A 22378-nucleotide genomic window follows, 5' to 3' on the forward strand; every position below is an offset into this window, starting at 1 on the left:
ATTCCTTTAAACCCAGTAGTCCCTCCCCTTTCTGAGTTGCCCTTTGTCCCTTATCAGGCAACCACATCTCCCCTCTCCATTTGGATTTGCGAATCCGCTCGCAAGCGTCAACTGATTTCGCAGTGACTGTTATTCTTCCCCACCCAGCCCCCCCCCCAGAAAAGATTTTAATCTTCATATATAACAAAGGTCACTCTCTTAATTCCCTCCTTACTTCCTTTCTTCCCTTTCTTTCCCTTCTTAGTTCTTACTTATACTCTTTATAGTTTGTTGTCATTTTTGTTCTTGTTACATCTCTTCATCTCTCTGTCTGTTTTGTAGTTGTTCTGCAAATTTTTGTGCTTTTTCCGGATCTGAGAATAGTTTGCCTTGCTGCCCCGGGATAACTATTTTAAATACCGCTGGGTATTTTAACATAAATTTATAACCTTTTTCCATAGGGTCGTTTTTGCTGTGGTTGTGGTTTAGGGGCTAATGTTCTGTGTGCCCTTTCTATTTCCATTTCTTCCTGTAATTCTTGTCTTCCGAGGACCCTGGGGATCCATTCTTTTATAAATTCTTTCATATTTTTGCCTTCTTCATCTTCCTTAAGGCCCACTATCTTTATATTGTTTCTTCTAATATAATTTTCCATTATATCTATCTTCTGAGCTAACAGCTCCTGTGTTTCTTTAACTTTTTTATCAGCTTCTAATTTCTTTTTTAAGTCATCTACCTCCATTTCTATGGCTGTTTCTCGTTCTTCCACCTTATCTACTCTTTTTCCTATATCTGTCATGATCATCTCTAATCTATTCACTTTTTCTTCTCTACTTTTTATTCTTTTTATTTCACTAAATTCTTGTGTCTGCCATTCTTTTACTGTTTCCATATATTCTTTAAAAAAAAATATATCCATGTACTTGCCCTTCCCTTCATCTTCCATTTCTCTGTTCTTCCTCCTCTTCTTCTGAGTCCACTCCAGGATCTGTGTCCTTTACCTCTGTCTCTTCTGGTTTTCTTGTTGGGTTGTTTGTTTTATTTTGTTGGGTATTTTTGGTCTTCTTATTTTTATTAGAAGTGTCTTGGTGTTGGTCTTCTTCCTCTGGGTTGGTCATCTGTTGTTTCTTTGATTTCCTATTTTTATTCTCTTCCTTCTTGTTCTCGTTATTTTCTATGTTTTCCTGTTGAGAGTCTTGCTTGTGTGTTGTACTTGTCTGTTTCAGCTGTGGAGATTTACTCCTCAGCTGGTCCCCTCTCCCGTCAGTGTTGTTTTTGTCTTGCACGGTTGCACACTTTTATTTGGTTCCGTGAGCCATTTTTGCAGTCCTGAGTTCGGGGTTTCCACTAACCTCAGGGAGCAGGCTTCTCTCTCCACGTACCGGTAAAGCCTTCACCTTCCTCCTCCAACGTCCTTCCTTCTTCTTTTCTTCCCGTTGTTTTTGGTTTTTCTTTCTTTGCTGCCATTTTCTCCACACTTTCACTTTCAATTTGTTATGGTTACTGTGTAAGTGCCTTTGTTTTTCCTCTACCTTTTTTTTTTACTTTTCTGGAGAGGGCTGGAGTTCCCCTACCAGCCACTACTCCATCATGTGACTCCCCCCTGTCTGAAGATGTGTTTGAGAGATTGGCCACCTCATGGCACTGTTGGAGAGATTGTAATTGTCAGCATACTTGGCCACTGAACTCCAGAATGTGGAGACCAGTATGAATAGCCCTCAGCTTCTGACCCATGGATGCTAATTCTGGGTTGGGGGAGATGTAGGTCATTAATGTTGCATAGGGAGCAATGTTTGAAATCTGTTTTCTGATCATATCCACATTCTTCAAGTTTAATGAAGTATTTTGCAGACCTCGGTTGTGATTCTCTCTTTCTAGTTAATGTCTTTTCATCTTTATAAATTGTAGCACCAGCGATCAGGACAAGGGTTCAAATCAAGCACCGTCTTTAAGGAGTTTGTACACTCTCCCCATGTATGCTGGGGTTTTCCCCGAGGGCACCGTTCGAAATGCACCAGAGGTGTAGGTTGATTGGGTGTAAATTGGGCGGTACGGACTCATGGGCCAAAATGGCCTGTTACTATGATGTATGTCTAAATTTAAAAAAAAAAGAAATTTTGTTGGCTTCATCAGCAATAATTTAATATACCGAAAATTATGAACATCAGTCTATCCCAGAACTGATCTTGTGTGACTGGAAATTAGAGACAAGGTGGAAGTTCACTTATCAGGCTGTTCTGAAGCACATTATTTAGGATGTTCAAAATTCTGTTAATTATCTGTGAAGAATTAAGTGACTTTGGTCAAACAAGACTTTCATTTTTTTCTTGCTGCTAGTCATAAGCTGACTGGTCTACTGTGGCTGTACGTATCTTGATTCCAGTTGAAACTTGATACAGGATACCTTCTGATTGATTGGAAGGGAGAACTAACTATTTAGACTGGGAGTAGCATCACTTAAGAGGACAACAGAATGGACCACATGAAGAAATTGTTATGAACAATATCAGGATGCTTAATTTGTCTGTGCTAGTTTACATCATGAATCTTGGACATTTCCATCTGTTGTATGAGAAATAACTAAGCTTCTATTAAATAAACATGCAAAGACGCCACTGTTTAAGTCCATCTTGGGAAAGAAGGCAACAAGACTGTTGCTTTAAATAGCTTCCCAACACTGCAGTATTCTTCTTAATCAATGCTACCATCCAGCATCCCTTTTTTCCCTTCCCATCCCTTCTTGAGCATTTTGTATCTAGCAAAATTTGGAACTTCTGTGCTCTTTCCTCAGCCAAATCTCTTAGAGTTATGGCATTGTAAATCCAATTTCCAAATTTTGCAAAAAGCAAAAACTTTGGTATTTTGAGCTGTGAGGAGAATAGGAGTGGACTTCAAGAAGCCGTGGACTCACGAGGAGATTTGGGCAGACGAGATGAAAAATTAGGTGCTCATATTTTAGTCAGAAAGCAACAATATAAATTAGAGGGCACCATATTAAAAGGTATGGAAATAGATATGGATTAATGCAGGCATTTTTCATTGGCAATGTGAAGTCAGCATGAGAAATGATTTAAAAAAAATTCCAAGGCTTTACAAAATTAAAATAAAGTACAAAAGCATGTAAGATTTGTTTTATAGATCACTGGTTTGGTTAAATTGGAGTATTTCAGGAAGGCTTTGGAGTGGATATAAGATTTACTAAGAGATACGGAGGGACTTTCTGCCAAGACTGGAGAAGCTGCGTTATTTCTCTTTAAAACCATAGAGGTTGGCAGGAGTCACAAAAGATATGTTCAGAAGATAGAAATAACCTTCATTTGGTGAAAGAGTAAAGATCCAAGGATAAACAATAGATCTAATAGAAACATGAGGAGAACATTTTTTGTATTGAGAATTACTGGGTATGAAATGCTAGAGGTAGGGATAGAGGCAGAGTTGTTTGTAGTGTTCAAAAAGATTAATTGATGTGCAGGAAGGGTGCAGATTAAGATGACTAGCACTTATTTTTAGTATTGATTTGACAAGGCAGGTAGCTTCCTTCCATGCCAAAAGTATTCTGTAAAGTTTAAGGCTTCTTTGAAAATGGGGTGCCTGTCATTTGCAAAAGGAGCCTTTTCCACATCTACAAGCGCAGGAAAAAGAATTCTTGCTGCTTGTGCTCATTTGGCAAGTGGACCGCCAAATCAGAAATTTCTCTGCTCCTCTGTGGTAACTGTCTTGCAGTTTTGTCCTTGGATGTCCACCAAATTTTCTTAATTAAGAAAAATGTTTATTTTCCATTTGAGAATATCAAAGACTAATATTATGTGGTGATTAGCAATGTATTCATTCCCACTAAATGTAATTTATGTTAATCATTAAAAGCTAATTGGAACGCGTAAAGTTTGTTAGAAATTTTTTAGTTTTAGTTCTAAAATGTATATAATCATTTGCAAAATTTCATGTTAAGGAAATGTAAATTGTTTTTTTCCAATTTTTACTCACTGTTTTGTAGTTGGTTGCTTTTGATGTGGAAAGAATCAAAAGTGAGCAGGGAATTCCACCAAAAATGTTAAAGCACATACGAGAGCTTGCCGAGCAGCTCTACAAGAATGTAAGTTTTCCATTAACAAAACTATTTTTAATTTTAAAGTCAATTATTGTTCTGAATAATAAGTTGACGACCATAATTACTGTACTGAATCTTGTCAAGTTTATTGTTATCTGATTGTACAAGCACAACCTGACGAAACAGCACTCTCCAATCCTCGGTGCAAAAACATGCAGAAACACAGACAGACATAACACACATACTGACAAATAATCTATTTCCAAAACAAGTATTATGATTATATAAATAAATAAGTATTGTGTTGCACAATTGAGTCTCGGATGGTTAGTGTGAGCAGTTCCTTTGCTTGTTCAGCATTCTCACTGCCCATGGGAAGAAGCTATTTCTCAGTCTCGTGGTGCTGGCTCTGATGTTCCTGTATCTCTTCCCCAACAGGAGCAGTTGAAAGATGCTGTCTGCAAAGGGAAATGGGTCCTCAATGATTGTGCACATCCTCTAGGGAAACTCCACTGATCTTCTTTGCCAATCCTATGGATTGACCTCCGATCCATTCTCCGCAGCAACTGTACCACACTGTGATGCAGCCAGCTAGGATGCTCTCAGGAAGTGCAGTAGCTGTTGTTCCTTCCTGACAAGTGAGTGTTCATGATAGGTGAACTCCAAGAAACTTGGTGCTCTCCACTCTCTTTACTACAGAGTTGTAGTGGAGGGTGGTCATTCCTGGTCCTCTTGAAGTCCATGTTTATCTCCTTCGTCTTGTCCATGTTCAGACTCCGGTTGTTACTTTCACATAATTTCTCAAGATTTTCTACCCCTTCTCTATAGTGCAACTTGTCGCTATTGCTGGTGAGGCCGACTACTATTGTCTCATCTGAAAACTTGATATTTTGGAGCATTATCATGCCTTCATTTTATCAGAATTTGAGATCCTTGATTTAAAAAAAAAAGATACATATATCTAATAAGTTCACAAAATAGGTGTAAAATCAAGCATCTTTGGCTTTATCACTCTGTAGTTTTGTTATTAGAAATGGCTTGAACTACCAAGTCCTAACATTCATTTCTTAATAATAATAGTGTTCTGACTGACATAAAAAAAGACTTCAGGGTTCAGTTACTATCACATAGTTCAATATCTTCTATGTGAAATTATGTATATTCTAGCAAATGCAAATTAATCATGCGTTCTGAGCAGATGGTAGTAGATTGCTTTACAAGCAAAGTCAAATTTACCCTGAATTTTGGAGACACATGACAAGATAGGCCAAAGCCAGCATGATTTACTTAAAGGAAAATCTTGCTTGACAAACTATTGGAATTCTTTGAACAAGTGACAACCAGGCTAGATAAAGGATAGGGAATGGATGTTGTGTCTCTGACATACATCTTTGTTCTGTTGTGGATGAATAGTTGTATCTCGTAATGGATGGATGTTGGGGGATTGTCCTACTTGTGATACTGAAGAGTAAGACAATTGATTTCCTTCCATTCTCTGTCTCCGAATCCTTCTCATTCTCTCTGTTGTTGCGGTCCCTGAGCACCCTGTCGACTCTACTGGCTTCTAAAATCTGTCCTACTGTCAGAATATTGAGCAACGGAATTGGAAAAAAAAACATAAGGAGTTAAAATGTGGTGAAATATCTCAACGTGGTAGCCACCAAGGTCAGCTCTCGCGAGAGGTTAGCCACCAGCCAACATGGTGGCCACCATAGATAGGCCAGATTTTCACCATAATCGTGTATTTTTTGCTTTATTTATTTAAAAAAATTTTGGTCGTGTGTGCAGATGGATGTAAGTCACATAGGTCGCAAGTCAGGATTTTCAGAAGGCCATTGACAAAGTGCCACACGTGAGGCTACTTAACAAGATATGAACCCATGTTATAACAGGAAATGTATTAGCTTGGGTAGAACATTGGCTGATTGGCAGGAAACAGAGAATCAGAATATAGGGATCATATTCTGGTTGGCTACCAGTTGGTAGTGGTGTTCCACAGGGGTTGATGTTGGGATCGCTTTTTATGTTGTATATTAATGATTTAGTTTATGGAATGAAGTTTACAGATGATATGAAGTTAGGTAGAGGAGTAAGTACTGTTGAGGATATGGGGAGGCTGCAGAGGACTTGGATTAGGGGAATGGATGGCAAATGAAAAACAATGTTGGAGGTACAGTCATGCACTTACGTAAAAAAAAATTAATGAGCAGGCAAATAGGGGAGAGAATTGCAGGTAAACTTGCAGGTTGAGTTGGGAATGATGAAATCAAATGTAATACTGGCTTTTATTTAAAGAGAAATAGAATATAAGAGCAGGGATGTGATGCTGAGGCTTTATAAGGCACTGGTGAAACTGCACTTGGAACATTGTGGCAGTTTTGCGCTCTTCATTGAAGAAATGATGTGCTGATGTTGGAGTGCCTTCAGAGGAGGTTCACAAGGATGATTTGGGGAATTAAATGGTTTTTATATGAAGGGTTCGCTAGGATTCTACTAAATAGAATAATACCTAGTGTCGCCGAGAATATTCTCCCAGAATCACAGTGCGGCTTTCGCGCAAACAGAGGAACCACTGACATGGTCTTTGCCCTCAGACAGCTCCAAGAAAAGTGCAGAGAACAAAACAAAGGACTCTACATCACCTTTGTTGACCTCACCAAAGCCTTCGACACCGTGAGCAGGAAAGGGCTTTGGCAAATACTAGAGCGCATCGGATGTCCCCCAAAGTTCCTCAACATGATTATCCAACTGCACGAAAACCAACAAGGTCGGGTCAGATACAGCAATGAGCTCTCTGAACCCTTCTCCATTAACAATGGCGTGAAGCAAGGCTGTGTTCTCGCACCAACCCTCTTTTCAATCTTCTTCAGCATGATGCTGAACCAAGCCATGAAAGACCCCAACAATGAAGACGCTGTTTACTTCCGGTACCGCACGGATGGCAGTCTCTTCAATCTGAGGCGCATGCAAGCTCACACCAAGACACAAGAGAAACTTGTCCGTGAACTACTCTTTGCAGATGATGCCGCTTTAGTTGCCCATTCAGAGCCAGCTCTTCAGCGCTTGACGTCCTGCTTTGCGGAAACTGCCAAAATGTTTGGCCTGGAAGTCAGCCTGAAGAAAACTGAGGTCCTCCATCAGCCAGCTCCCCACCATGACTACCAGCCCCCCCACATCTCCATCGGGCACACAAAACTCAAAACGGTCAACCAGTTTACCTATCTCGGCTGCACCATTTCATCAGATGCAAGGATTGACAATGAGATAGACAACAGACTCGCCAAGGCAAATAGCGCCTTTGGAAGACTACACAAAAGAGTCTGGAAAAACAACCAATTGAAAAACCTCACAAAGATAAGCGTATACAGAGCCGTTGTCATACCCACACTCCTGTTCGGCTCCGAATCATGGGTCCTCTACCGGCACCACCTACGGCTCCTAGAACGCTTCCACCAGCGTTGTCTCCGCTCCATCCTCAACATCCATTGGAGCGCTTACACCCCTAACGTCGAAGTACTCGAGATGGCAGAGGTCGACAGCATCGAGTCCACGCTGCTGAAGATCCAGCTGCGCTGGATGGGTCACGTCTCCAGAATGGAGGACTATCGCCTTCCCAAGATCGTGTTATATGGCGAGCTCTCCACTGGCCACCGTGACAGAGGTGCACCAAAGAAAAGGTACAAGGACTGCCTAAAGAAATCTCTTGGTGCCTGCCACATTGACCACCGCCAGTGGGCTGATAACGCCTCAAACCGTGCATCTTGGCGCCTCACAGTTTGGCGGGCAGCAACCTCCTTTGAAGAAGACCGCAGAGCCCACCTCACTGACAAAAGGCAAAGGAGGAAAAACCCAACACCCAACCCCAACCAACCAATTTTCCCTTGCAACCGCTGCAATCGTGTCTGCCTGTCCCGCATCGGACTTGTCAGCCACAAACGAGCCTGCAGCTGACGTGGACTTTTTACCCCCTCCATAAATCTTCGTCCGCGAAGCCAAGCCAAAGAAAGAAAGAAATATGAAGGGTTGTTTGACAGCTCTTGGCCTGTACTCATTGGAATTTAGGAAGCAGGGGAGGGGTTATCTCATTGAAACATTTTGAATGTTGAAAGGCATGGACAAGATTAGATGTAGAAAGGTTATTTCCTGTGGTGGGAGAGTCTAAGACAAAAGGGCACAACTTCAGGATTGAAGGGCATCTGCTGAGAACAAAAGAGAAATTTGTTTAGCCAGAGGGCGGTGAATCTGTGGAATTTGTTACCACTGATTGTTGTGGAGGCAAAGTCATGGGTGTATTTAAGGCAGAGATTGATGGGTTCTTGATTAGCCAGGGTGTAGCGGGCTGAGCGACAATGTGGTTAGACGGACCATAATGCCGCCCCAGTCATCTGACCCAAGATGGCGCGGGCCCCTTTCCCTTCCAAGGAGAAGCCCGCAGTTGGCAACACGTATTGCCTGAAGGTCAGTGCTACTTCCATGTTGTGTGCGGCTGGACGGGGAGTGGCGCTGCGATATGCTGACGTTACTTCCTAAGGCCAGCGCACCCCTCACAGAAAGTGGACGGTCTCCTTGAGTAGTGTGAGTAATTCAAAATAAAGTTTAGTTACTGGTTCATCTCGTGGTGTATGGGCGTCTCTCATTATGGTAGTGCTGCCATTAGCAGACACTACAGTGGTGACCCCGACGGTTTCAATGTCTTTGGAACTCACCTTATGCGTGACAAAATGAAGGATACCTCTACCGCTACAGTTGCAATGGCTGTGACCAACCCTGTGGGTGTGCATTTGGTGCCCTTTTGAATGGAAGTGATACTGCTTGCTACATGCAACATAGAGACTTGCGCCAGAGCTTTCTTGTCCATTTGGGTCATACACTTTGGAGTCCCGACCCACAACACCTTAGACTGAGGGGCACAGTTCACGTCCTTGCTCTGGGCTAACCTTGCGAAGTTCTGTGGCAGCCATTTACACAACAGCACGGCATACCATCCTCAGGCAAACGGCCTCAAGAAATGTTTCCACCGCCATCTGAAAGCAGCCCTGAAAGCTCGACTACAATGTTCTAATTAGGTGGACAAACTCCCATGGGTGCTGTTTGGAATTTTCACAGCACCAAAAGAGGACTTACCAGCATCATCAGCCAAGGGACATTCAATTCAATGCTCCCTGCCCACAACCCAGTGCTCTAGACATCCAACAGCATTTGAAGGAACAAACAGGTAGACAGAAACCTCCGCCATATTCCCAACATGGCTCTCCACTCTGCCATGCCCTGGCAAACCTGCGGTCCACCAAATTCATTTTTATGCGGAGAGGACGGCAAGGGACACCCCTACAATGTCCCTACATAGGCCCATTCAAGGTGCTGAAGCGCAACATTGTCATTTTCACCTTAGACATTGGCAGGTGGCAGGACAGGTTTACCATTGACTGCCTCAAAATGCATCTGGACTCAAACCAGCCCACCCAAGATCCCCAGGTCAGACACAGAGGCCGCCTGCCCAAAGACTGTATGGTAACTTGCTTAAAGGGTGGCAGCAATTCTGCTGGGTGTGGTGTAACGGGCTGAGCGACTGCGTGCTGAGACAGGCCAAATTGCCACCCCAGTTGTCTGACACAACATGGCACGGGCCCTCTTCCCTTCCAAGGAGAAGCCTGCAGTTGGTGACATGTTGCCCAGGGGACAGCACCACTTCTGTGTGGCGTGCTGCTGGACAGGGTGTGACGCTGTCACATGCTGATGTCACTTCCTAAGGCCAGCGCACCTCTCACAGGAAGTGGGCTGTCTCCTTGAGCAGCGCGAGTAATTCAAAATAAAGTTTAGTTACTGGTTAACGTGCTGTGTGGACATCTCATTTTAGTAGTGCTGCCATTAACAGATGCTACAAGGGCATCAAAAGTTATGGGGAGAAGACTGGGTAGTGGGCCTGAGTGGCAAAATGGATCAGCTCATGATTAAATTGTGGGGCAGACTCAATGGACTGAATAGCCTATTTCTGTTATGGAAAAAAAGTATGATGGCAAACTGTATAGTGAATGTCTGGTTCTTTGCAATTATTAAGCAGATATTAAAGTATGACAAATCCTATGGCAAAGAGTAGGGACTGGCAAAGAAAGGCATATTAAATCAGTGGACAAACGCGTTCAATCTGGAAGAAATGTAATGACATTTACTTTGTGAGTATTTCTTTCAGGGGAAAAATACTAGGAGCAATAAAAGTTAGATCAGGAAGATTGCAAGCATCAGAAAGTTGGTTTTCAATATATAATCATATAACAATTACAGCACAGAAATAGGCCAGATCAGTCCTTCTAGTTTATGCCAAACATCTTCCACCTAGTTCCATTGACCTGCACATAACCCTCTACATCTCTCTCATCCACATACCTATCCAACTTTTCCTTAAATATTAAAATCGAACCCGCATCTACCACTTTGGCTGGAAGCTCATTCCACATTCCCACCACCCTCTTGAGTGAAGAAATTATCTGTCATGTTTCCCTTAAACTTTTCCCCTCCAATCTCAATCTATGTCCTCTTCTTTGAATCTCCCCAACTCTCAATGGAAAAAAGCCTGTCCACATTGACTATATCTGCCCCCCTCATAATTTTAAATACCTCTATCAAATCACCCCTCAATATTCTACACTCCAGGGAATAAAGTCTCAGCCTGCTCAACCTTTCCCTGTAACTCAAACCTTTGGAAGTTGTTGAGGGACAAGGGGGACATAATGAACTTCCATCGTCTTCTTTGAAAGAAGAGGCACTGGTGAGTTTTTTTCTGATCATCATATCAAGGTGCTTGTCCCAGGTCATATAATTGGAGATGTTTCTTCGTAAGAATTTGAAGCTACTTGTCCTTTAGACTTCAGCACCATTAATGTGGACAGGGCTATGGGCTGTGCACCCTTTCCTAAAGTCAATGATCAACTCTTTGGTGTAAATTTGGAATATTCTACCTTTATAAGTGAATTAACTGGAAAATCTTCACATGGTTATCCACAAAACGGGTACTATTTTGGAAAATTTTCTCGTCAGTCTGCATTATTATGATATATTGGACAAATTCCAGTTTTGTTAATCAGTTCCATTTTGCAACTTCCTCCATTAGGAATTAGAAATGTAATTTATAATATTTAAATGTATTTATCAAATTTCTATTTGAAACTTAATTTAGGAAAATCCAAATCCACATATGGCATTTCAAAAAGTGCCTAAACCTACTGAAGGTTCACATATGAGAGTCCATGTACTTCCATTCCCCAAGATAAATGAAGACAAAGTGGAGATTCTTCTCCAAGAAGGCCTTGCTAAGCATCTTAATTCACCTCCTGCTGTTCGAGTTGAGAAAAAATGCATCGTTCCAGCTGGCCCACCAGTCGGTATGTATCAATACTTTGCCTTAAGGGCAGCCTTGACCTTTGGGCATCATTCTTTCTTGTGATAAAAATATTTATGTGCTTGAGTACAATAGAAATCTGTTACTGAGATACAAAAGAATTCTTTAGGATGTGATTGTTTTCCTTTATCCTGTTTATTCAGGTTCTGTTTGATATATGAACTTATAAACAATTTAAGAGAACTACTGTTGGTTCATTGAGTCATTGAGTCCATTGAATTCAAGATCCAAGATTATTTTATTGTAATGTTATAAAACAGAAAATGAGATATTACACGGAATTTTCCTTTGTCTACAGTAAGGCAGACAAAGATTTGCTATCAGCAAAAATTGCACAGCCAGAGAAAGAGAAGAAGAGCCCCCCCCCCATAGTGATTGAGTGTCTGTCCATGGATTTGCTTTCAGCTACACAGCCTTCAGTCCAAACCATTAGCAACCTGAGCTCCAGATGCACATCTCTGACATGACTAGGAAGCCTCCAGTACCCTCTCACATACCCATTCCAAAACCAGGTACCCCTTCAGCCAATCTCCAACAATCTGCAGCCTAGTGTGAATTCCTTGACCGCAGTCGCTTGCAGCCTACATGGGTTCTTCACATTAAATCACCAAAACCCCATGCACGGCCTGCTTGTTCTTCAGCCTCAGAGATCCTCTCTGTTCTGCTGCCAAGATCACCATCCCATGGGTTGTTTCTGCTGTTTCTCCTTCTCAAAGGGGGTGGGGAGGGGGTGGTCTCCCAGTTTTCTGGCGCCCTGCGCCAGTCTTCTGCTTCCACAGAATATACAACATCTCAAGGCTGCTGCCTATCAAGGCACCATCTTGGTCCCAGACCTCGGTCGTGGGGTTTTAAAGTAAAATGTTATTTGAAGCCCGTACAGAGTGGACAGCAGCCGGACTAAATGGTTGGACCTTGCAGGGGAGCCCCTGAGTGGCTGGACCCTGCAGGGGAGCATGGAGACTTTGCTGCCCCCTCTCCATGGGTCTTCACGAGCAACGGCACTGCTGTTACAGCAGCACCTCCATTTTTTGTGCACTAATTATCAAGCATCCATTTATACTAATCCTATTTTCCTCACATTCCCATCAACTCCCAAGATTCTCTCACTCATGTACACTCTTAGGGCAATTTACAGTGGCCAATTAACATACCAATCTGCATGTCTTTGGGATTTAGAAGTAAACCAGAGCATTTGGAGCAAATCCATGTGGTTTCAGGCAGGACATATGCACTCTACAGGTAGCAGCAGAGGTCAGGAATGAAAACGGCTCATTAAAGCCATGAGGCAAAAACTGTTTCAAGTGTACCACTGTATCAACCTGAGCACACAAATAATAATGTGTGCTGCTCAAGTGAATTGTGCAAGAGTTTTTCTGATATTGATACTGATCTACAAATTATAAAACCAAACAATAAAAAAATTATTTCTTTTTAAAATATTTTTTATTGAGTTTAACATATAAACTTACATACAAAATTTTAAGAAAAACACAAGTAATCTCGTATACATACACAAATACAAAAAGAATTGGTGGAACTAATTGGTGGACGGTTCCTTGATTCACATAAGAAATAAGTAATTGAATTAATCTGATAACTATGTTAAACCCATATTTGCTAAGTTAAAAAAAATTAAACCATAAGCAATCTCATTTATTCAACTGATTATATTTTCATTTTTCTCCCCAGCAAAACCATGTGATCATTTAACTGAAAAAGACAGGTTTCTATCCAAAAAAATCTCTTTACTTATGGAAATGGATTCAAAATCAATTTATACTAATACAGTAAAACCCTTGGTATCCTGCACCTACTGGGATTGTTGGATGCCGGATATTGAGTTTTCCGATTGTATGAGATTCTTACAATGCCAAACTATTACACCTGCATTGAGAATAAAAAATAGTTTAAAGAAAAAATATGCTATGCTGTACTTACACTGAACAAACTCCACTTGCATGAACGTTCAGATTCATTGTCAGAGTACATACATGACATCACACAACCCTGAGCTTTTCCTGTGGGCGAAGCAGAATTGCCACTTATTGGTAATGCAAAAAAAAACTTTTCCACATACACATGTAAACAAATAGAAATGTAAACAAACTGCATAATACAGAGAGAATACAAAAATCAATAAAGTGTAGAAGTGTGAGTCCTTAAATGAGTCCCTAATTGAGTTTGTTGTTGAGGAATCTATGGAGGAGGGGTAACAGGTGTTCCTGAATCTGGTGGTGCGAGTCTTGTGGCACCTATACCTTTATCCTGATGGCAACAGCAGGAACATTGCGGATCCTTGATGATTTCTGCTGCTCTCCAATGGCAGCATTCCCTCTAGATGATCTTGATGGTGGGAAGGGTTTTGCCTGTGATGTTCTGGGCTACGTCCACTCAGGCATATTAGTGTCCCCATGTCAAACCATGATGCAGCTGGTTAGTACACTCCTCAACTCATCTTCCATCTGTGCACCTTCCAACCGGATGGCATTAACATCGACCTTTGGTTTTTGTTAAACTCCCCCCACTTCTTCCCCTGTTGCTTTCCTCTTGGACAGGTTTCCCAAAATCTGATGATAGGGAGTCAGAATGGGATCTCATGCCCCAGTTAAAACGATAACTGTACCCCATTCTGATAATCCTGGCTTAACTCTCTAATAATTTAAAGTAAAGAAACAACCAAATTTAATTTTATTGTTTCACCTTCCTAGTGTCAATAATGGATAGAATGGGATCCATTTTTAACAGCGCACGTAGACTGGAGGTTGTTCGAAACTGCATCTCCTACATTTTTGAAAATAAAATACTGGAGACGGAAAAGGTACATTTGCTCCTGTTGTAATTGATAAATTTATAATATTTTAAGTATATTATTCTACAAGTGTGCATGCATCTCTGTTGAAACTTTATTTTACTATTCTATTATATCTAGCCTTCAGATTTGACAGATTGAATGATTGAACAAAGGAACTATATTTCATTAGTATTTGTTACAGTTTATTTTACATGTACAAAGATGAATAGTTTGTATTTCATTTGGAACAGTTATTTCTTTAGTTGCTTTCCTCCTGTGTTCATATGCTCAGTGAAGACTACTTAATTCTACTCATAAAATATTTACATTGATAATATTTGACTTGGTCTTGTTTGCAGAAAATCAGTTCTGTCATGTAGACTTAAAGTTTCCTGTCAAGTTCAGCATTATACCATTTTGTAGATTGACAGAAGGAAAAACTTTCACTTTTTGTAGCTTCATTTTCTTGCATCAATCACAGTGATTACTGCACGTTTTCCTCTAGAATTTTGAAATGTTTTGATGTTAAAAGATTTTTCCATTTTCACATCCCAACAAACAACGACTGCAAATTACAGAGAACTTTTTCCAGGTTTAATTCAAAGTATCACGCTTTCCTTGTTTCTTGAGGAAGTTCCATTCTGTGTTGAAAATGAACAATAATTCAAGCTTCCTTTGGAGTCTAAAATACATGAATAATCCATTGTGGGAGAGAAATTAAGCCATGCCCCATGTACTTTTCCAAGTTCTGCAAAAATCAGGCAGAATGTTTTGGTGTACAGGTCAGATTTCCCTAATCCGAAAATCCAAAAATGTTCCAAAATCCAAAACTTTTTGAGCACCGACTTGACACCACAAGTGGAAAATTCCATCCCTGACCTCACTTGCCCATGTGAGGCTCTGATGGTCTATTGGTGTCAATTTGTTACTGCCAGACAAAAAACATTGTTAATGAGGCATTTAAATCTTTAAAAAAAAATTTAAAACATTTTCTGAAACAAGAGCATTCCTATGAAACTTTTCGTAGGCTGAATTGACGTAAAGCTATTGGAGGCCTTTTTTGTAAAAGTGAAAACCCATTCAAAGCTTTTCGTAAAACCAAACATGGCTTTCTTCGTAAAAGTGAATTTTCGTAATTCAATTGTCTGTCAAGCAGGGTATGTCTGTATTTGGTTTTACATTTGTCTTCTTTTGTAAGCAGAGATGAAGTTTTTTTGGTCGGAACCAAACATTATTTTCATGTGAAATCTGCAATTCACCCCCACCTAAAATACAACATTATTGCGTTTAAAGAAAATAAATAAAATAAAATACAGTGTACATTACTCTGACCTTTTGATCAAAACAGCATCGTAGGTAGAGACTGAAAGCCTGCCGTTGTTTGTTGCTGTTTACCAGCTAATATAGGTATTCTGTTGATGCTACTGTGTTGCTTAGTTACCCTAAACACATTATTCTAAAATCCAAAAAAAATCGAAAATGTGAAACATTTCTGTCCCATGCATTTTGGATAAGGGGTATTCGACCTGTTTAGCATAAAATGTATTTGCTTATATACTCCCATTTATTGTTGTCTGTATCAACTTGTGGTGAATAACTTAGCTGCCAAGGTTTCCAGCATAATAGTAATTAATTGACTATGAAGCTGCTTTGGAATGTCCAGACCTTCTGAGAAATTTTTTAATTGCAAATTCTGTCTTTAATGGACATGGTTTAAAAAATAATTATTTTGTTCATTTTGCCCATAAAAAGACTCAGGAAAATGTTGCTAGGGAATCAAATAAATTTGTGTTGTATATTTTGGTGAACAAGTTTGATGTTAATCTGCAACTATGTAGATACTACAAAAGCCAACTCTATTCCGTATTTGTACTTCATTTGTTCAAAAGATAATAATCTCATCTACAACTGCAGACAAATAAATTTTTATTATTGTTTCTGCTCTGTTCAATTTTGCACATTGTGTTAAAGAGACTTGAGTAGGAAAACCATTTAAGGATATGGAGCTGAGACTGGCAAATGAGATTTAAGGTGGATAGGGAAAAAAGACCAGCATGAATGTGGGGTGCTGAAGGGCCCATTTCATTGCTATAAAACTCTGTGTCTTCTTGACGGTAGAATTATCTGACCCGGCATCTGTCCATTTTAATTTTCTTGTATTTTCTGATCTGTTAGCCTCTTATTACAAATGGTGAGACTCTTGAACATTTAAATTTCCCTCATCCACGGTGACCAGACTGAACCTGGCTTCAGGAAACTACAATACCTCATATTGACCTGAGCACTTTAAGTGAAGCCTGAAATAAAATGCAAAAAATTTCTTGAATTATGCTGGAAATATTCTGTAAGTTAGGGAACTTCAGTGGAGGGAGAAACAATCCTGGTGCAGGGTATCAACCAGAAAGGTTGACTATCCCTTTGGGGTCATAGGATCTCTGTCTTGCTGAATTCCTCTAGCACTTTGCTTTGTTTTGCACCAAATTGTAACATCTACATTTTCACGTGTCTCTAAGAAACCGTCAAAATTTCAAATGGGTGATCTTTCATCAGAACTTGGAAAAACTAAAAAAAATCAAACAAGTTTTAAGTCAAAGAAAGAAGCAAAGTGGGAAGATCAAATCTGAGAAGGAAGTGAAGACTTTTATTAATTGCAGCTGATCTTTATGAAGGAGATCAAAAGGAAGATAAAAATGAAAGGGAAGAGAAAAATACAATTACTTGCTTTCTACTTTTTTATAAAATGTTTTATTTTTCACACTATGAACCATATTAATCAAAATACACACAAACATTTCCCTCTTGAATATACACAGTGTCATTTTATCCCCTTTCCCCCCCCTCCCTTCCCTCCCTCCTTCCCACCCCCCTCCAAACCCATTAAACGTTCAACATATGCAATACAATAAACCCATTAAACAATGTCATCACACAATGAAAATAAACAGAAAATTGTGTCTTCTACTGTTACACACTGGGTCAGTTCATTTCGTCGTCTTCTCATTCTATCATTTTAGGGGGTGGAGGCTCATGGTAGTCCCTCTCTGTTGTGTTCCATGTACGGTTCCCAAATTTGTTCAAATAATGTGACTTTATTTTTTTAATTATATGTTTTTTTTTCCAATGGAATACATTTCTTCATTTCCATGTACCATTGCTGTACTCTCAGGCTCTCTTCTGATTTCTACGTTGACATTATACATTTTTTTGCTACAGCTAAGGCTATCGTAATAAATATTTTTTGTGCTTCATCCAGTTTGAGGCCTAATTCTTTACTACTTATATTACTTAGAAGAAAGATCTCTGGATTTTTTGGTACGTTGCTTTTTGTGATTTTATTTAATTCCTGATTTAGATCTTCCCAAAACTTTTTCACTTTCTCACATGCCCAAATTGCATGTACTGTTCCCGTTTCCTTCTTATAGCGAAAACATCTATCTGATACTGTTGGGTCCCATTTATTTAACTTTTGGGGCGTGATGTATAGCCTGTGTAACCAATTATATTGTATCATTCGTAACCTCGTGTTTATTGTATTTCTCATAGTTCCAGAGCATAGCTTTTCCCATGTTTCATTCTTTATGTTTAGATCTTGTTCCCACTTTTGTTTGGGTTTACAGCTTATTTCATTGTTCTCTTTCTCTTGCAGTTTGATGTACATGTTTGTTATAAATCTTTTAATTATCATTGTGTCTGTAATCACATATTCAAAACTGCTTCCTTCTGGTAACCTCAGCCTGCTTCCCAATTTGTCCTTTAAGTAGGTTTTCAGTTGGTGGTTTGCAAACATTGTACCTTGAGTTATTCCGTATTTGTACTTCATTTGTTCAAAAGATAATAATTTATTTCCCGAAAAACAATTTTCTATTCTTTTAATCCCTTTTCTCTCCCATTCTCTAAAGGAAAGGTTATCTATTGTGAAAGGGATTAGTTGATTTTGCGTCAATAATAATTTTGATAGTTGGTAATTTGTTTTTTTACCTTTCTACGTGAATCTTCTTCCAAATGTTGAGCAGATGGTGCAGTACTGGTGAACTTCTATATTGCACCAGTTTTTCATCCCACTTATAAAGTATATGTTCTGGCACCTTCTCCCCTATTTTATCTAGCTCTATCCTGGTCCAATCTGGTTTTTCCCTTGTTCGATAAAAATCTGATAGATATCTAATTGTGCTGCTCTATAATAATTCTTAAAGTTTGGTAGCTGCAAACTACCTTGTTTGTACCATTCTGTTAATTTATCTAGCGCTATCCTCGGTTCCCACCCCCCTTTCCATAAGAATTTCCTTATTATTTTCTTTAGCTCATTGAAGAATTTCTCTGTTAAGGGAGTTGGTAACGATTGAAATAGGTATTGTATCCTTGGGAAGATATTCATTTTAATGCAGTTTACCCTTCCTATCAGTGTTAGTGGTAAATCTTTCCAATGTTCTAAGTCATCTTGCAATTTCTTCATTAATGGCTGATAATTTAATTTGTTTAGATGGCCTAGATTATTATCTAGTCTAATACCTAGGTATCGGATTGCTTGTGTTTGCCATTTAAATGGTGATTCTTTTTTAAATTTTGTGAAATCCGTATTATTCATTGGCATCGCTTCACTTTTATTTGTGTTGATCTTGTACCCTGATATTTTCCCATATTCCTTCAATTTCTTATGTAATTCTTTTATTGATAGTTCTGGTTCTGTTAAGTATACTATGATGTCATCTACAAATAGACTGATTTTATATTCCTTCTCTTTTATTTTTATCCCTTTTATTTTATTTTCTGTTCTTATCAGTTCTGCCAAGGGTTCTGTAGCTAAAGCGAACAGTGAGGGAGATAGTGGACATCCCTGCCTAGTTGACCTGCTTAATTTAAATTGGTTCGATATATATCCATTTGCTGTCACCTTTGCTTTTGGACCCTTATATAATGCTTTAATCCAATTAATATATTTCTCTGGTAGGTTGAACCTCTGTAATACTTTGAATAAATAATTCTATTCTACCCTGTCAAAGGCTTTCTCTGCGTCTAAAGCAACAGCCACTGTTGGCATCTTATTTCCTTGTACTGCATGGATTAAGTTAATGAACATACAGATATTGTCCATTGTTCGTCTTTTCTTAATAAATCCAGTTTGATCTAGTTTTACTATTTTTGGTATACTGTCGGCCATTCTGTTTGCTAATAGTTTTGCTATTATCTTATAATCTGAGTTAAGTAGAGATATTGGTCTATACGATGCTGGTGTGAGTGGATCTTTCCCCGTCTTTTGTATTACTGTAATTATTGCTGTTTTACATGAATCTGGCATGTTTTGTGTTTCTTCAATCTGGTTCATTACTTCCAGGAGAGGAGGAATTAGTAGCTCTTTAAATAACCATATATCCATGTACAGCACAGAACAGGCCAGTTTGGCCCTACTAGTCCATGCCGGAACAAATCCCCACCCTCCTAGTCCCACTGACCAGCACCTAGTCCAGACCCCTTCAATCCTCTCCCCTCCATGTAATTATCCAGTCTTTCCTTAAATGTAAATAATGTCCTTGCTTCAACCACCTCTGCTGGAAGCTTATTCCACATCCCAACCACTCTGCGTGTAAAAATTTCCCCTCATGTTCACCTTATAATTTTCCCCCTGCAATCTCAAACTATGGCCTCTGGTTTGAATATCCCCCACTCTTAATTGAAAATGCCTATCCACGTTGACTCTCTCTGTCCCTTTTAAAATCCCCCCTCAATCTTCTACGCTCCAGAGAAAAAAGTCCCAGGCTGCTCAACCTTTCTCTGTAACTCAAACCCTGACATCCTGTCAACATTCTCGTGAATCTTCTCTGCACTCTCTCTATTTTGTTTATATCCTTCCAATAATTCGATGACCAAAACTGCACACAGTATTCCAAACTTGGCCTCACCAATGCTTTGTACAATTTCATCACAACATCCCAACTCTTTAATTCAATACTCCGATTTATGAAGGCCAACATTCCAAATGCCTTCTTCACCACTCTATCTACTGAGTATCGACTTTGAGGGTACTATTTACCATAACTCCTAAATCCCTTTGTTGCTCTGCACTCCTCAATTGTCTACCATTCAATGTATACGACCTATTTAGATTTGCCTTTCCAAAATGCAACAATTCACACTTATCCATATTAAATTCCATCAGATTTCTCAGCCCACTCCTTTAGCTTTCCTATATCTCTTTTTAAGCTACGGTAATCTTCCTCACTGTCCACAATACCACCAATCTTTGTATCATTTGCAAACTTACTTATCCAATTCACAACCCCTTCTTCCAGATCGTTAATATATATAACAAACAATAGTGGATCTAGGACTGATCGCTGAGGAACTCCACTAGTCACCAGCCTCCAATTTGACAAACAATTTTCTACCAGTACACTTTGACACCTTCCATCTAACCAGTGCTGAATCCATTTCACTACCTCCTTATTTATACCTAATGGCTCCACCTTTTTCCTAACCTCCTGTGGGAAACTTTGTGAAAAGCTTTACTAAAGTCTAAATAGACAACATCCACAGCCTTCATCAATTTTTTTGTAACCCCCTTGAAATACTCTATAAGGTTTGTTAAGCATGATCTACCCCTGACAAAACCATGCTGACTACTTCCTATCAATCCCTGTTCTTCCAAATATTTGTAAATGCCATCCCTCAGAACACTTTCCATCAATACCCACCACAGATGTCAGACTCACAGGTCTATAATTTCCTGGCTTACATTTGGACCCTTTCTTAAACAGCAGAACAACATGAGCCACCCTCCAATCCTCTGGCACTACCCCCGTGACCAGTGACATCCTAAATATCTCTGTTAATGGCCCCACTATCTGTACACTAGTCTCCCTGAGTGTCCTTGGGAATACATTGTCCGGACCCGGAGATTTGTCCACCTTTACCTTTTTTAACACTGCCATCACTACCTCCTCAGTTATCCTTATATGATTCATGACCTCCCACTATTTTTCTTTATTTCAACTGGTACAATATTTTTTTTTTCCCTTGTGAATTTCCCTACTTTTATAGAATTCTTTTGGGAGTCTGTCCTCCCCAGGCGTTTTATTGTTCAGTAGGTTTTTTAATATATCTTGTATTTCCTCTATTTCAAATGCTTTTATCAATTGTTTTGCTCCTCTTCTTGCAATTTCAGTATTTCAATTTTAGCTAGAAACTCATCTATTTTGTCTTCTTTCCCTTCGTTTTCAGTTCGGTATAATTGCTCGTAGAATTCCTTAAAGTTTTCATTGATCTCTGTTGGGTTATATGTAATTTGTTTGTCCTTTTTCCTTGATGCCAATACCATTCTTTTAGCTTGTTCTGTTTTAAGCTGCCAAGCCAGTATTTTGTGCGGTTTTTCTCCTAGCTTGTAATGCTTCTGCTTTATTTTCATTATGTTCTTCTCCACCTTATATGTTTGTAGTGTTATCTGCCCTCTGATGAAGGCTTTCATTGCATCCCATAATATAAATTTGTCTTTCACTGATTCCGTATTTATTTCAAAGTACATTTTAATTTGGCGCTCAATAAATTCTCTAAAATCCTGTCTTTTAAGTAGCATGGAGTTTAATCTCCATCTATATGTTTTTGGTGTGATGTCCTCCATTTCTATTGCTAATAACAGGGGTGAGTGATCAGATAACAATCGAGCTTTATATTCTGTTTTCCAAACTCTCCCTTGGATATGGGCTGTCAACAGGAACAGGTCAATCCCTGAGTATGTTTCATGTCTACTCAAATAATATGAGTATTCCTTCTCCCTCCATATATCCAAAAGTTGCATTTCCTGCATTGATTTAACCATAAATTTGGCTACTTTGTTCTTTCTGCTAGTCTTTTGTCCAGTTTTATCCACTTTGAATCCAAATTAAGGTTAAAGTCTCCTCCTATCAATATATTCCCCTGCGTATCTACAATCTTCAAAAAGATATCTTCCATAAACTTTTGATCCTCTTCATTTGGTGCATATATATTGAGCAAATTCCAGAGTTCTGAATATATCTGACATTTTATCATTATATACCTCCCTGCTGGATCTATTATTTCCTCCTCTATTTTGATTGGTACATTTTTATTGATTAATATAGCTACACCTCTGGCTTTTGAGTTATATGATGCTGCTGTTACGTGCTCTACCCTGTCTCTCCTTAATTTATTG

The 22378-nt window shown here is 39.4% G+C and overlaps 1 protein-coding gene across 9 annotated transcripts in view; it reads left to right on the top strand.

Annotated features, from left to right (window-relative positions):
- Nucleotides 1-22378, top strand: part of sbf2 (SET binding factor 2) — a 446331-nt gene that overhangs the window by 236711 nt on the left and 187242 nt on the right. For all 9 annotated transcript variants that reach the window (XR_011345382.1, XR_011345383.1, XR_011345385.1 and 6 more), the window contains 3 exons: nt 3974-4072; nt 11202-11406; nt 14132-14241. Coding sequence is in view for 5 of the 9 variants with exons in the window: in XM_069900054.1 (XP_069756155.1) it covers nt 3974-4072; nt 11202-11406; nt 14132-14241 (414 nt within the window). In the remaining 4 variants the exon portion in view is untranslated. The remainder of the gene's footprint in view (nt 1-3973; nt 4073-11201; nt 11407-14131; nt 14242-22378) is intronic.

This window comes from Narcine bancroftii, chromosome 1, assembly GCF_036971445.1.
Source record: "Narcine bancroftii isolate sNarBan1 chromosome 1, sNarBan1.hap1, whole genome shotgun sequence".
NCBI classification, from domain to species: Eukaryota; Metazoa; Chordata; class Chondrichthyes; order Torpediniformes; family Narcinidae; genus Narcine; species Narcine bancroftii.